The sequence below is a fragment of the Eleutherodactylus coqui genome, chromosome 12 (assembly GCF_035609145.1).
Source record: "Eleutherodactylus coqui strain aEleCoq1 chromosome 12, aEleCoq1.hap1, whole genome shotgun sequence".
NCBI lineage: Eukaryota > Metazoa > Chordata > Amphibia > Anura > Eleutherodactylidae > Eleutherodactylus > Eleutherodactylus coqui.
The window spans coordinates 121443280-121458155 of record NC_089848.1 but is presented as its reverse complement, the minus strand read 5'-3'; the positions used below and the strand labels follow the sequence as shown (position 1 = coordinate 121458155).

Below are 14876 nucleotides of genomic sequence, written 5' to 3'. Positions count from 1 at the left end.
GGGTACGCGGCCGCCTTCATCCCTGTGTATCCTTGTGTACGCGGCCGCCTTCACCCCTGTGTATCCTTGTGTACGCGGCCGCCTTCATCCCTGTGTATCCTCGGGTACGCGGCTGCCTTCATCGGGTTGAAATAAGGTGTGTTTTTCCTCTGGCAGAGGACTGTCTGACCTGCAGCGTAATCTGCAGGCTCAGCACTTTATATCGCTGGCTTCTGCTGGTTTATTATGTTATCCAGACTTGATTATTTCTTGCCTTTGACATGAATCGTCTGGACTGTGGACGTCATAAAGTGTCATTTAGGGCCTGCAGGATTTCATAATTCAGACTTCATAACTTAAAGTGCATCTTTCATCATCTGTTTGCTGGAACAAATACACCTTTTGTATAAAAGCCCCGCCCCCAGAAGAAGTTGTCGTTTTGCTGCAAAACTAGCATGTGGTTACGTGCCCAAAAAAAGTCATTTTAGGTAAATGAAATGATTTTCACTTTTGCAAGTTTTAACAAAAAAACCGCTCCCTGAAGAATTGGTGACCATTTCATTGCTGACCGTACATTTACGTCCTGGAGCGTCGGGGGATGTATGCTGAGAGATCGCAGGGCGACCTCTCTGCATACAGCGCGGGTGTCAGCTGTTTACTACAGCTGATACCCGCGGGCAATAGCCACATACAGCCGATTGCGGCTATTAACTGACAGCGACATTTAAAGCCCCCGAACATCCGTGAGTCCCATATAGGGGGAGCCGTAGAGGTGTCATGGCTGCCGGGGGTCTTCTGATAGGCTGCCTGTCAGAATACAGTATGACGTAATGCTATAGCATTACGTCATACCGCAGGAGTGATCAAAGCATCACATATTGTGGTCCCCCAGGGGGATTAAAAGTGAAGTTAAAAAAAGATCAATAAAGTTTTTTTATTTGTTTAAAAAAAAAAAAGTAATAAAAGTTTAAATCACCCCCCTCTTGCCATAGCTGTAATAAAAAAAAAGTCTAAATATAATAAACATACATATTTGGTATGCGCTCTATCAAAGTAGCGCATTATTTTTTCCCCGCACGGTGAACGTCGGCCGAAAAAAAATTAAAAACGCCAGAAAGGCCCTTTTTCAGTCACCCTGTCTCCCAAAGAAAACACGATAAAAAGCGATCAAAAAGTCATATGTATCCTAAATAAGTACTAACGAAAACTACAGGACATCCCACAAAAAATGCGCCCTCGCTGAACTGCGGCGACGGAGAAATAAAACCGTTATTTGGTGCAGAAGATGCGGCAGAAAATAATTGAAAAAAATTAAATGTCTTTGGAAAAAAAAAATAGTATTACAGTAAAAAACCATGTAAGTTTGGTATCGCAGTAATCGTACCGACCCACAGAATAAAGTTATCAGGTCGCTTTTGTTGCAGTTTGTGCGCCGGAGAAACAGGAGGCACAGAAAGATGGCGGAATGTCGGTTTTTGTTTTTTCATTTTTACTTCACTTAGAATTTTTTTAAAGTTTTTCAATACATTAATTATACGGTACATTAAATGGCACCATTGGAAAATACAACTTGTCCCGCAAAAAACAACGAGCGCCCAGACAACGACGGAGATGGAGAAATAAAGGAGATTTTATTAAAGGGGAGAGGAAAAAACTAAAATGGAAAAAAAAAGGAGCCGCGTCATTAAGGGGTTAAAGGGGCCGTGCAACAATAGTGTTACTGCGGATCTCCGGCACCAATGCCGCTGTGAAATGATTTAGTAGCCGATGTTTACAGATTATTCTTCAGTTTTGGTTCATGGGGAGAAGTTCTAGTTGGGCAACAAAAATGGCCCCGGCGTAGCTACGCCAGAGCATGCATAGTGCCCTAGTGTGCCCACCAAATACCGTCTAGTGTTGGCACCGCCTTGCCCACTCCCACACCAAGTTGCTTTTAGGGCACATTCACACGTTGCACATTTTAGTGTGGAACTTCACCAAAATCAGCAGCATATTTTGTTCTGCATATTTTGCTGCAGTTCCGCACCAAAAATGCGTCCAAATTTGTACCGTTTGATGTGCATTTTGCGCAGCTCCGCAGCAGGCTTCACCCTCCCAGTTGAAGAGGATCAGTTAATGTGCATTGGGGCTGCTGACTGTCCCCCAGCAGTTGTGTTCGGGGGTGATAAGCAGTTGGATTTCATCTGCCCGATCCTTTTGTTGTTGGGAGACGAGCCGCGGTCGGAGATGCTGGCAGCGACCTTCTCCCGCTTCTACATTCAGAACCGATGCGCCATGAGCGGAGGACGCGCGGTGGACGGGGGGTTCAGGCGAGATCGCTGTCGGCCCCATGATCGTCCGACGACTACTATACATGCACAGCCGTAGGTAGGGGCGCTGTAGTTTGCCCTTACTGGTATATAATTGGATTCCCTGTTTTACGCATTTTATAATCCGGCGACTATTTGCTAACGATCATTATTCCTTTCTCCTACCAGGGAATATCCCTAAAAGAGCTGGACGCCTTGTCGGCTGATATGATCCTAATGAGTCCTCCCTGCCAGCCGTTTACAAGGTGCGGGTAACGATTCGGTCTAATGAACGATTACATAGTGAGTAGTTTTCGGGTATCACTAGATGTGGTTGGAATGGACTGCAGTGAAGGTATTGCAGTTTTTAGTTGTACTATTTAAAGGGCACCTGTCACGTCCCACGGCACCACAGACTAAGGGGAGGCGACAGGGAGCTGAGCTGTATATTTTTAATACCCGTCCGCCGCTGCGATCCAGCGCTGTCGCCCGCTGCAGTTGGCGCGCGGCTTGAAAATCTAATTCTCTTCGGAGTCCCTTGCGCACGCTCCGTCGTACACGTCTCTTGGAGAGCGCACATGGGGATTTACAAGCCACGCACCGACTTCACCGGGTGATCAAGGGAGCAGATGAGCATAAAATACACCTCCCCTGGCTTCCTGTCGCCTCCTTTAACAGCACAATCACTTAGTTTATGGTGAAAGGTGCATTTTATATACCGTATAAAGGACACAGAAGCTTTTAAAAAAAATTAGTGTGAAGGGGAAGAAAATCTGCAATTCTGCCATTTTTGGCTGTTTGGGCCACCAAATGCTAATTGTGGTATTTAAATGCCACTGTCAGAAATGACAGCAGCATTTAAAGCGTTGACCGCTGCGATTGGCATAAATGCTGATCACAGCTGTTGTGGGCCGGTGTAAACTGTCAAAGGCAACCGACAGCAGCCGTGTATGAAGCAAGCTCGGCTTACGACTCCCCTCCATACAAAGCCCACACACCTGGGATATACATTAATGTTCTAGGCACTAGGGGGTTAATTATGATTTTTTTCTTAGAACTTTGCATTGTGCTGTTCCTCTGTTACTCCTCTTGGAAATATATTAATAAATGAACAACTGTCAACTCGCACACAGTCTGACACTACTGATTAGTATGATGGAACGCGCCTCATTGATAAGAGAGGTAGCAATGCCCCGCTGTCCTTTCACTTATACATTTCCAAGAGGAATAATGGACCACACAGTGCGGAATGGTTATTTGACAGGTATGTTCTTGGACTCGTCAGGAGAGCGAACAGAACCCTTTTTGATCGGGAGTGTTACATGTTGCTTCTATCACTGTGTGTTCTGCTTCCTTTCAGGATCGGCCTGCGAGGTGATGTGTCTGACCCAAGGGCAAAGAGTTTCTTGTATGTTTTGGAGATCCTCCCAAGGTGCGACGTCTGCTCCTCTGTAGCCGCGAAACGTAGATTATTCTATTCCAGGGCCAAATATCATTCATCTGTTAACTGCTTTATACCAGCATCAGGCAGGGAATTGGGGGCTTTTATTATACTTGGTGTATAGTCCCACCACAAGGACAGAACAAAACAAAAACATAGTCATTTTTGTTGTGATGTGAGTCATTAAATGATTAAACTTTTCAATGCATTTATGTACTTCATTGGATATTTCCATAAAGGTTATGGAGACCTTTGTGCCTGATAAATTAATCAATACACACATATCTTACTAAGTCCCTGCAGAAAACCGTGATGCACTTATCAGTTTGTGCATTGCGTTTTTCTTCTTCTGCATTTAGAAAGCCTCATACTTAGTTTGCAGGTTCTCCTACATTCAGGTTTCTGTCTGGAGGGCATTCCCAGCATTGATCTCTGTCACTAACCTGCATACAAGTTCAGCTCCCCCTCCCCTCTCATTTTTCAAAGGCTGTGTAGCTAACCACATCTACTCAGTGCTACACAGCTATTTTTCCATGTATCTAATCTGCTCTCTGACTGATTGTGTATAAGTGGCAAATCCATGAAATCAGTGTGTCCATCAGTATACTCTCCTGTCTACATTCTAGGATGCTTATTGACAGATTCCCTATAAGAGATATAATTCTGGCTACCTGCAGTCACCACTAGGGGGAGCTTACTGTTATTATTGTGTTCGATATGACTGTATGCGGTAAGCTCTTGAGCGCCCCCTGCTGGAGCCTATTCTATAAAAAGTCCTTACACTCAGTTTTATTTTGGATTGTTTGCAGACTACAGAAGACTCCGAGGTACATCCTTCTGGAGAACGTGAAGGGCTTCGAATCCTCAGAAGCGCGGTAATCTATAATCCTGCAAGGGTTACATCACTACTAATACTGCTCTGCTGCCGCTCTGTTTGTATTGGCATAACATCCACCACATTGTGTGCTTCATGGATGTAATTTATCACATGAGCTGGTAGGAAGTTGGGGGTTGGTTTTTTTTTGTTTCTTTGTGTCTTTTTTAATTAAATGTTTGTTTTGTTTTGTTTTTTTATGCCTTTTTCTTTTTCCATTTTTTTTACAGAAGTTTTCCAATAAATCACATTAGCTGCAGTGGGGGATTAAATAGATACAAAAATAATACTCCCCTCTGCACCGCCGTGCTTCTGCGCCGTTTACTTTGTCTGCAGCGATCACGTAAACAGGCCTAGGGCTGCCGGACGTTCACAGAGGGCAAACAGTGGATGTTGGCACAGTGAGGCGGTGGGTGGCGCATTTCAACAGTGGGGACATGCGAGACAAGCCACATTTCGGATGTCCCTCCCCAGGACATAAACTTACGTTCTCTCTGGGAAGCAGATCCCTCCCTAGGACATAAGCTTGCATCCTATACATGGCGCAGGCTCAAAAGCTGAGCTGACGCTATCCGCAGCAGGAGTCAGCTGTGACTAACAGCCAGGCTCCTGCTGCAATGGGTTGCCACATCTCCCATGGCCTATTATCACTATTATTAGCTACACTGCAGTACAGAAGTATTGCCACTTATTGTCATAGCAGTCATGGGTTCACAGCTTCAGGTCCCTACAGGGGCATGAAAAAAAATAATTAAGAAACGGGAAATAGAATAGTAATGTGAAAAAAACAAACCATTTTTTGCGCTTTTTTCCCTCTTTGTTTAAAAAATGTAGGAAAAACATGTTTGGTGTCCAAAAAAAGGGCTTTTATTGTGGAAAAGTGGAAAAATCTAAAATATATATAAAAAATGTTGGTATTGGCGTAATTCTACCAACCCGCAGAAATGATTATTGTGTCATGTTTGCTGTCTGATTAATACTTTTTTTACAATGGCAGAATTTGTTGTGCTCTTTATGCCCTACAAATTGTATATATGTACCCATAAAACTACAGCTCGCCACGCAAAAACCAAGCCTCATCCATCCGCGTCAACGGAAAAACGGTAAAAGCTATGGCTTTTGAAAAGTGGAGATGAACATCCCTCCAAAAATTGTTCCATCCTTGCGTCTAAATAAGGCGGCGTCACTAAGGGGTTAAAGGGCTTCTACCGCCATTAGATGTGACCGCGTATCACTAGGCGCGTCTGCCAATTGGTCGCAGCCTTTCCGGTGATATTGTAATGACTTTCATGTGGAGCTTGCATTGACATCTTATTGTTCTTTCCTTCCTTGCAGAGACGCAATGATCAGAACATTAGAGAGCTGCGGGTACATTTACCAAGAGTTCCTGCTGTCACCACCCTGTGTAAGAGGAGTTCTCACATATACCAGAAGGCGCTTTAACGTTTGTTCCGGCCATTTTGGTTTAAAGGGGTTATCCGGCTTTACGAAAGAATTGAACCCTCTGAAAATGTGTGTGTTTTACCATACAAAGGAAGGCTACTCGCCTGGAGATCGAGCGCTGAAGCTCTGGTAGTAAAACAGACGGCATGTGACTGCTGCAGCCAATCTGTAAGCACAGCAGTCATGTGACACAGTATGGGCATCACTACTTAGGGATGGGATCCATGATGCCAGGAGTTCAGCACATAACTGCTGCCGTTACTGATTGACCTCATTATGAAGTGGCGATACCTCAGAGGAACGCCCGACCTCTATGGGCTGTTTCGTGTTATCTTGTGAGTGAGGCTGAACGCTGGCCATCATGCTCATGACAAGACGATGTGAAGTATCGCAGTTTGAATAATGAGGCATGATAGTTGGCGCCAGACGGATGGGACATTCCATTTTCGAAATGGTGTAGGCATTTTACAGTGTCACCTGTGTAAAGGAAATAAGTCATTGAAGACCTTACTATCCACAGTGGACAGCTCCCTGGCCGCCCATGGGTAATGATTGCCACTTAATGACTGGTACCGGCAGCGGGTGGCTAGGAATGTCCGTGCAAACAGACAAGCGCCTCCTGCAGAGATCACATCCACATTCGGTGCGGGAGACCCCACACACAGACCTCGCAGGTCCGGCCAGGAGTTTTTAGCTTCCATGTTTGTGTATGGTGCAGACCCCATGAAGCCATGGACCTGAATTGTCACACTGTGCAGGCTGGTGGTGCTTCCACACTGGTGTGCAGTGTTCTCATGGCATGGGTCCACTGGTCTGGTGCCCTTCATGGACTTCATGTACCTCTATAATGATGGGATGTTCCAGCAGGATAATGCTCCATGCCATTGCCTCTTGCAGATCGGAGTAGGGTAGTATCCCAGAGACCGTCCGTCCCAGACTTTACGGTATCGGAAATAAATGGTTGGACGACACTCTGTCGTTTTTTTTAAATAGGGCTGTCTTCTCTATTTTACCACGTTTAGTGCATCTCGTCGCCCATTACAATGATGGGGTGCGCTAAAACCCGCTGTCAGAGGTAGGTACCGGCGTCCAAAAACTAAAGTAAAATCGTAGCAAAACACCGCGATCGATATCGCTGCGTTTTGCTGAACGGGATTACTGAGTTTTACGGGAAGTGGAGATTTTACAAAAAAAATGTAAAGGGACTATTTACGGATCGGACATAATGTCTTCCAGCAGGGCTGTTCATTTCCTCTTGGTGTATTTGCTGTAGTTGCACATGTAGTAGACCTACATTTAGTGTTTGGCACATTGTGCTGTGGGAGTGCGTACATAGGTGTGGAGTGATCGCCAGATGCAGCATATTAGTGCAGAGCTTTGTGTACAAGCTGCAGGATGGTGCAAACAAGGAAGTGAATGTGAGTGTGAAGGCTCCATGAGTGACAACAGATGAGACAATAAAGGCAATACAAGATTCCTGCTTCAGTATTTCATGCCTTCACTTTTATGGAGCCACATTTTATGGTAAGGTTCTCATTAAATCTCCACTATTTGTACATTTTACAGCTTGGCATCCCGAATTCGAGGCTGCGATACTTTCTCATTGCAAAACTTCAAGCAGAACAATTTGCATTCCAGACCACCAATACAGTGAGTACCCAACTGGTGCTTTTTCATTTTTACTTGAAGTGACTCACATACTGTAGCTGCCTTGTATTTAAAGGGCCGTCACACCTACTCATATATATATATGTGTGTCTGTTCCGCTTGTCAATGTTAAAGCCTATTTAATATTCTATCAGGACTACCAGCATGCTTTTTGGGTCATTTTAAGGGCTTATTCAGACAGGTGTATATTGGACAGGTTTTTATGCCCGGACGATATACGCTGTCCCTCTCTGCAAGGGGAGGAGGTGGGCCTAGCCGGGAGCAGTGCACTGAGCTGCCGCCCCCACTCCGCCCCTTGGCACTGTTTGCAATGGGAGGGGACAGGACAGGCAGGATTTAGCTCTGCCCCTGCACCACCCCTCCCATTGCAAGCAGTGGTGAGGGGAGGAGAGAAGGTGGGAGCTCAATGCACTGCTCCCAGCCCGCCTCCTCCCCATGTCTAATATGGTCGCCTGTAGCACGTAATGCTACATTTCCCCTGCGTATAGCAGAACTGTATAGCTGGTTGAAGCTTCCAGGACTGGCGGGGGCAGCAAAGCAATATTTTAGGAAGTGCATAAAAGCTTTTTAAGTGTTGCCTATAACGAAAGCTACAATGACCTGCTGGGTCCGCCAGAAGGCGAACATTGTGCCATCTGATGAACCCCATTTACTTGCTTTGTAATGCGGCCCATTGAGTTGCACTAAGGTGTCCGTCCTTTGACTATATTTCCCATCATATATGATGGAATTGGCAAAGACCATTATATAACCGAGGCTTTGGGTTTTTGTCTGCTAGGTCCTTGAAGAGTTTCCGAGTGCCGATATATCAGATCATGGCTGTTCCAGCAGCGCTCCATGCTTGGGAGGAACCCTACAGCCAGATGCCGATGCTAAGAGTCTCCTCAGCCCCAGACAGTGCCCTGAAGGAGCCGTTCTATATAAGCTGGAAACTGCTGAGCAGCTCCATAGGAAACTGAATCAGGACAATGACGCCTCTGTCCAAAGGCTGCAAGACTTTCTGGAAGAGAACGTGGAGATCCGCCAGCACCTTCTGCCCCCAAAGTCCTTACTGAGATATGCTCTGATATTGGACATTGTTAAACCAACGTGTAGAAGGTCAACTTGCTTTACAAAGGGGTGAGTGTGTGTACCAAGTATTCTCCTAAGCTTATAGCCCCAGCCGGCCCGTACAATGGGGCCTTTGTGCCATACTTCATGGTTTATAGATATTATCTACATAAAATAAAACGTTGGGTAAGTTTGTAAATACTTCTTATTGCTTATAGTTCTTATATGGCTTATACTGACCATGAGATACAGCCTGTATTATATACCAGAACCGCATTCACTATAAGGCTGAATGCACGCGGGCGGATCTTTGCTGCAGAATCCGCGACAGGCGTCTGCCCGTGCTTTCCGTGGCAATGTCCATCCATAACATGGATAAATAACTGCATCATGGAAGACCTTGTACTTCAGGACTGATCGGTGTAGATGTGATAACTACCTGGAGGACAGTAGATCATTTATCATTCCCTCCAGCAGCTTTGTCCGTGTTGAGTCCCTCTCCTCCCTCCCTCCTGCTCTCCATATACTTCTATGGGCAGCATGAGTTATCACCAATCTGCACTTCCTGTTTTTCGTCTTGTTTTCTGTGATTCTAGAGATGGACTTCACATGACAACACGACCGACCACCTCTTGGTAGCACTTACCTTCTCCGATAACGGGAACAGATTTCTTAGACTGGGTGGGCAACCAGTGCAGATACTTTAACATGGTGCCTTCAGATTTTTATTTTTTTAGACCTGTTTATTAGAAAGAGTAAGTGGCCAATTGATGGGGCGCGTTGTCTTTCTTCTAGGTACGGACATTACGTGGAGGGAACTGGATCCATTCTTCAGGCAGCAACAGATGTGGAGGTATAAATGTCTAGTCTTGTGTCAGTATCCTCTAATTGCTTTATCCTCGTAGACCTGTTGTGTATATGATGTGATAATATACCGTCACACAAAGGGGAAGGAAAGGGACCGTGCACTCAGTGCCACACGGTAGGCGAACTGCAAATGTAGCACTTCTTATGGGTAAGTCAGATTACGTCCTGGTAACTCTGATCCTCCTGGTTTATTAGTGAATACCAGAACTGCCAATATTGACTGTAGAAATGGGATTTTCTCACTAATTTTTATGGGCTCCAGCAATCTACCACTTATGGCGGCTGCCCAGCCGTCCCTGAGTGCTCCAGTGGAAGGAAACCATTGGTTAGACAGGTTGGCATCAAGAAGCGCCTGCTGTCTCCGTCAGCAATGATAGGATCCATAGGAGCTGCAGTTACAGAGCAGAACATGGGCCTGCCAATAGTCACTGGCAGAGCTGATCTGCGGTCTACTAGGGCCCAGTAGCTCTGCCACGCTGGGGGTCCCTGTAATCACAGAATCGCCGGGGCCAGTAGAGGAAACTTGCTTCTACATTCCGGTCATTGAGAGTTAAGTAGGCTGGAAAAGAAAAGGCGGAAGCTGAGATCAACCACTTCTGCTTTCTGTGCACCGACCTGCTGGATTGCAGGAGCTTTAAACCCATGCCATACATTCACAATGGAGCGGGTTTAAAGCCCCGGCCAAGTGCTGTAGATGTATGGAGTACATGTATAAGACTGCTTGCAACCCCGGTGAAGATCATAGACCATAATGACCACACAGCATGACTAGGCATCTGTGGGGGGAGCGGACCGCCGGGTCTGCCTGTTGCTGCACGCCTCATTGCTGCTGGACAATGGCTCTCTCATTAACTGCTTGAGTAAAATGTTCAGCCAAGTGGGCAAGCAATGTCTCCACAAACCCTGCGCTTGTTGGGCTGGGTACATTTATTGGGACATACGAGTCCGCCTGGTCCATTGTGCTATCAGTGAGGGACTGTGTGTCCGTGCGCCGTCTGAGCGGCCATCACTGTTCTGCGGCCCTTTATGTTTATTGGCTTCTGATCCTTTATCTCCTTTTCATGCAGATTAGTTCCGTGTATAAATCACTGGAGACGTTGTCTGACGAGGAGAAGCTCGCTAAACTCTCCACGCTGAAATTGAGATATTTCACACCGAGAGAAATCGCAAATCTTCACGGATTCCCAGCAGCGTTTGGTATGTGGAGCGCCGGACTTGTAAAAGTGTTCATTCTAACCACTCCAGGGTAGTGAAGTGTAGACCACCCGTCCGCTCTCATCACACGCCTATTTTATTACTTGAATTCCCTGTGAATAAAGAAGCTGGAACATCTTTTTCTTAAAACTTGGAATTGTGCTGTTCCTCCGTTGTTCCTCCTGTAAGTGCATGTATAAACGAACAACTGGATGTTACTATTCCCGCTGTTAACAGGATGTATTCGGAGATCAAATCGGATTCAGACTTTTAAGGCGCAGTCAGACGAGCACACAAAAAAACACGCTGCACAAAGCGCGTGACTGGGCAAAGTTTCAATGGCGCAGCGCATCAAACTTTGTCCGTTCACTGGAAAAGCGTAGCTGCTCCAGGAAGAGAGAGAAAAAACCCTGCAGGGCTTCGGGATTTCCCCAGTGCAGGGAGAGACAGAATGGGCTATGGGGAAACCCCTGATAGCTCCGCTCACTGTCCCTGCTCTGGGGAAATCCCCCATAGCAGCCTGTATCTCTCTGAGGGATTCCCCCATAATGCAGGGAGTGGGGGCGGGGCTAGCAGCCATCTCCCCCCTCCCAGTCCTGCCCCTAGCCACACCCCTCCATGGTTTGCTATGGGGATTTTCACAGTCCTGCTAGCACTGCCCCCTCCTCCAACACTCTCGGGGGGAGGGGCCCTGTAACCCTCCCCCTCTCTCCCCGCTATAGAGAATTCCCTTAGGGAGAGAGGTGGGGGGAGTCCCCTACTGACCCCTGCTGCTTAGGAATTGTCAAGCAAGGGGCAATAGGAATACCCCGCTGCTTACAGCAGGACATTTAAAAGGTGCTGCCCAGAAGCACCTTTTAAATGTCCCGTTGTAAAATCCTGCACCTTTTAAATGCCCTGCTACAAGCAGCGGGTATCTATTCCCAGCGCAGGAGTCTCCATTGACCCTGCTCCCATGGGACTCAATGGAAACTCCTGCCGCCGTGCAGCACAGATAGAACATGCACTATCCTTGTTAGGTGCGCACTGTTTTGTGCTACAAATTCCTCACATATGAACGCTTGTGTAATAACCGATTGGTTCTTTTAGAAGCGTTCATTTGCCACGAACCTAAAACACGTGCGTCTGACTGCGCCATTTAGTGTCTTGGGCGATTTTCATGCATAATTTCTGTCCTTTATGAGGTGCAGAGAAACAAATGACAAGAGCCCGTTATTTTACACGCGTTAACTTACATTGGCAGACTTTCTTTCGGCGGCATGTCCTATTTTTGAGCGATATCGACCATTATTTTCTGTGGGACTGAAAAAAGTTAGCATGGCACTCGCATGCCCTAAGACGTGCCTGAGCGTGCGATGCAAATATTCTCTTACTCCTATTGGAACAGCGTGCAATTTTCACATGCGCATCGATGCAATGTATTTTTCCCGTAAAACGCATCGCTCTTGCAGGTGTGACATCGGTCCGAGTTTTCTAATACAGCCTTAAGGTGCTTTCACATTGGATGAAATATTCTGTGGCTGAAGTCCAAAGGTCTAAAGGCGGATTTTGACCCAGTTGTGGATGGGGAATATCTTTGTACGGCCCCTTTTAAAGTGTAACTAAACTTTCAAGAAAAACGTTTGACATGACATATAGTAGCGGCTGGACTTTTGATCAGTGGGGTCCTGAGAATGCGACCCCCAGTGATGGCTAAAACAAAGGTGCAAAAGTACTCCTATGAGCACTCTGCCTGTTCGGTTCTCTTCAGCTCTACCCTATATAGACTTATTGTCTATGGGAATTCCTAAAAGCGGTTGCGCCAGAATAGTGGCAGCAATTTTTTTTTGCGCAAGCCCTAATTCTGCAAAAGTTTGCAAATTTTGGCTGTTTTTGCACGCCCTTGCCACGCTTGGAAAAGTGGGTGGAGTTATGGGAGGCTCATTGACATCACCATAGTTTACGACAAAAACTGACAAATTAGTGGAACTCCTCTCTCTATTTTATGTCATTTAGATTTAAAAAAGGAGGCACACAGGTGGCCCAAGATGTGATAAAAGTACTAAGAGGCTTGTGCTTGGCACATCTTACCCCAGCGGTACTTCCCTAAGGGCAGAGTATATAATGCCAGTCTTAGGTACATGGGCCCCTATGGCTCCATATACCGATCACCATTCACAAATGAAGGGCCACAGTGCTCGGCTTAGCACTTCTGCCCCTTCTGATTTTGCAGTCGGTAGGGTCTCAGCACCCATCAAATCTTCTGACCACTCACTATGACATATCAAAAGTTTTAGTACATTTTTTAGTTACACTTTAATTTTCTGAAGGGAGAATGAGGACTCGGTGCTTCCAACAGCAATAATCCTCGATGGAGGGCTGGTGATGTGATCAGAGGTTGTTCAATCAGACCTCTCTCTCGTAAAGTCTATCTAACTTTTTAGATGACTTCTCAGAATAGGCTTCCGTGTGTACATGAGTAATAACACTGATCACTATATTAATTGTATCCTCCATTTATCAGCATTTTTCCCTATTCATCTGATTCTCAGTTCTCTCAAAACTGGCGGGTGTAGACTAGTTGTTGTGATTCCTTCTATACGCTGTATACAGAAAATACTACGGGCTCTGCTCCCTAACTGTCTGTAACACACACAGAGAAACAACAGGAAGGAGAGTAGAGAAGTACTCAACAATGGAGATGGGAATAAATAACAGTAAATGACTCACAATCCCCTCTAACAGAACCTCTGTGTGAGCCTCTGCTTCTCTTCCTCCTCCATAGACTTCTATGGGCAGCACGAGTCATCACGCTCCTCCACTTCCTGTTCTCTGTCTTGTTATCTCTGTTACTAGAGACAGATTTCACATGACATCAGGCAGTGGATAACCAGGAATGGAGCCCCCTAGTGGCCAGCACTTTACAGGGATTTTTCAGCACAGAATCCTCATTTTAGGTAAATAAATCGATTTTCACCTTTGCTAGTTATCACGCCGGGTATCCTATAAGCACAAGCAGTCTGAAAAGTCAGTGACCATGTTAGGCTTAGAAAACACATAAATATAGGGTGGTACATGTCCCAGGTTGGAGATCTTAAAAAAACTCCCGTAAAGCTGATATATTGCGCTGTGCCCGGTGCGGGGCGTGCGGAGCCGTGTATGATGTCTCGTCTCTCTATCGCCGTGTCGCGCTCCGCCCTGCACTCGGCATCACACCGTGTAATAGCTGGCATGTTTCGTTTAGTGTATTGACACTCTGTATGCGGTTTGCGTTATAATGATATTGTCATTATCTGTCTTTCTTCTTTCCTTTTAGGTTTTCCTGATGAAATCACCACTAAGCAGCGATATCGCCTCCTGGGGAACAGTCTGAACGTGCACCTTGTAGCGAAGCTCATCGCTCTGATGCTGCGATCACCCAGAAGTAACAGTCAGAACTCCGTGTAACCGCAGAGACTCAAAGGAGAAAACACAGAACATAAATTATTCAATAAAGGGTTTTTTGGGGTTTTTCTTATTTTCATAGTTTGTATTTAGATCTATTATGTTACCATTAAAGGCAGTTATAGAAACGGCATCGCCGAGCCCACTGTGCTGTCACTGCAGGCCCGGCACCAGATTCAACCAGACGGGGCGGTGGGGAATAGACTAGAGATCCATGCTGGTCCAGAGGTGGGACTGGCATCTATTAGACTTTTATGACCGATCCTGTGGACGTGGCATGACAGTCCCAGATTGGAAGACCTATTTAATCCCCTTCTGATTCCCCCGAGCTCTGTTACTTCAACAGGAAAAGGACATTACCGCTTTGGATGAACAGGGCTCGCTGTACTTCAGCCGGCTGTCGCTCCGGTTCTACAAACATGCCAAGATTCTTGGCTTTAAACCGTTATAGACCAGAGCTGAACCGTAATAGAACCGAAGCTACAGCTGTTTGAAGTGAGAGCAGGAATACTGAGTCTACAGCTATCACTTCAGTCTGTGTGCAGAGGAGGGGAGGAGCAGATGGCAGAACGATTCTCCTGGCCGTCCCACTGTCCTAAGAGTTTTGTTCACCTCTTACTCTGATCAATCAGATGACATATTTGCTCTT

At 46.1% G+C, this 14876-nt stretch overlaps 1 protein-coding gene across 2 annotated transcripts in view; it reads left to right on the top strand.

Annotated features, from left to right (window-relative positions):
- Positions 1-14360, top strand: part of TRDMT1 (tRNA aspartic acid methyltransferase 1) — a 28614-nt gene extending 14254 nt beyond the window's left edge. For both annotated transcript variants that reach the window (XM_066585806.1, XM_066585805.1), the window contains exons 3-11: positions 2457-2533; positions 3628-3699; positions 4518-4583; positions 5918-5987; positions 7592-7675; positions 8472-8812; positions 9539-9596; positions 10678-10807; positions 14100-14360. In XM_066585806.1, the coding sequence (XP_066441903.1) occupies positions 2496-2533; positions 3628-3699; positions 4518-4583; positions 5918-5987; positions 7592-7675; positions 8472-8812; positions 9539-9596; positions 10678-10807; positions 14100-14230 (990 nt within the window). In that variant the 5' untranslated portion in view covers positions 2457-2495 and the 3' untranslated portion in view covers positions 14231-14360. The remainder of the gene's footprint in view (positions 1-2456; positions 2534-3627; positions 3700-4517; positions 4584-5917; positions 5988-7591; positions 7676-8471; positions 8813-9538; positions 9597-10677; positions 10808-14099) is intronic.
- Positions 14361-14876: the final 516 nt, after the last annotated feature.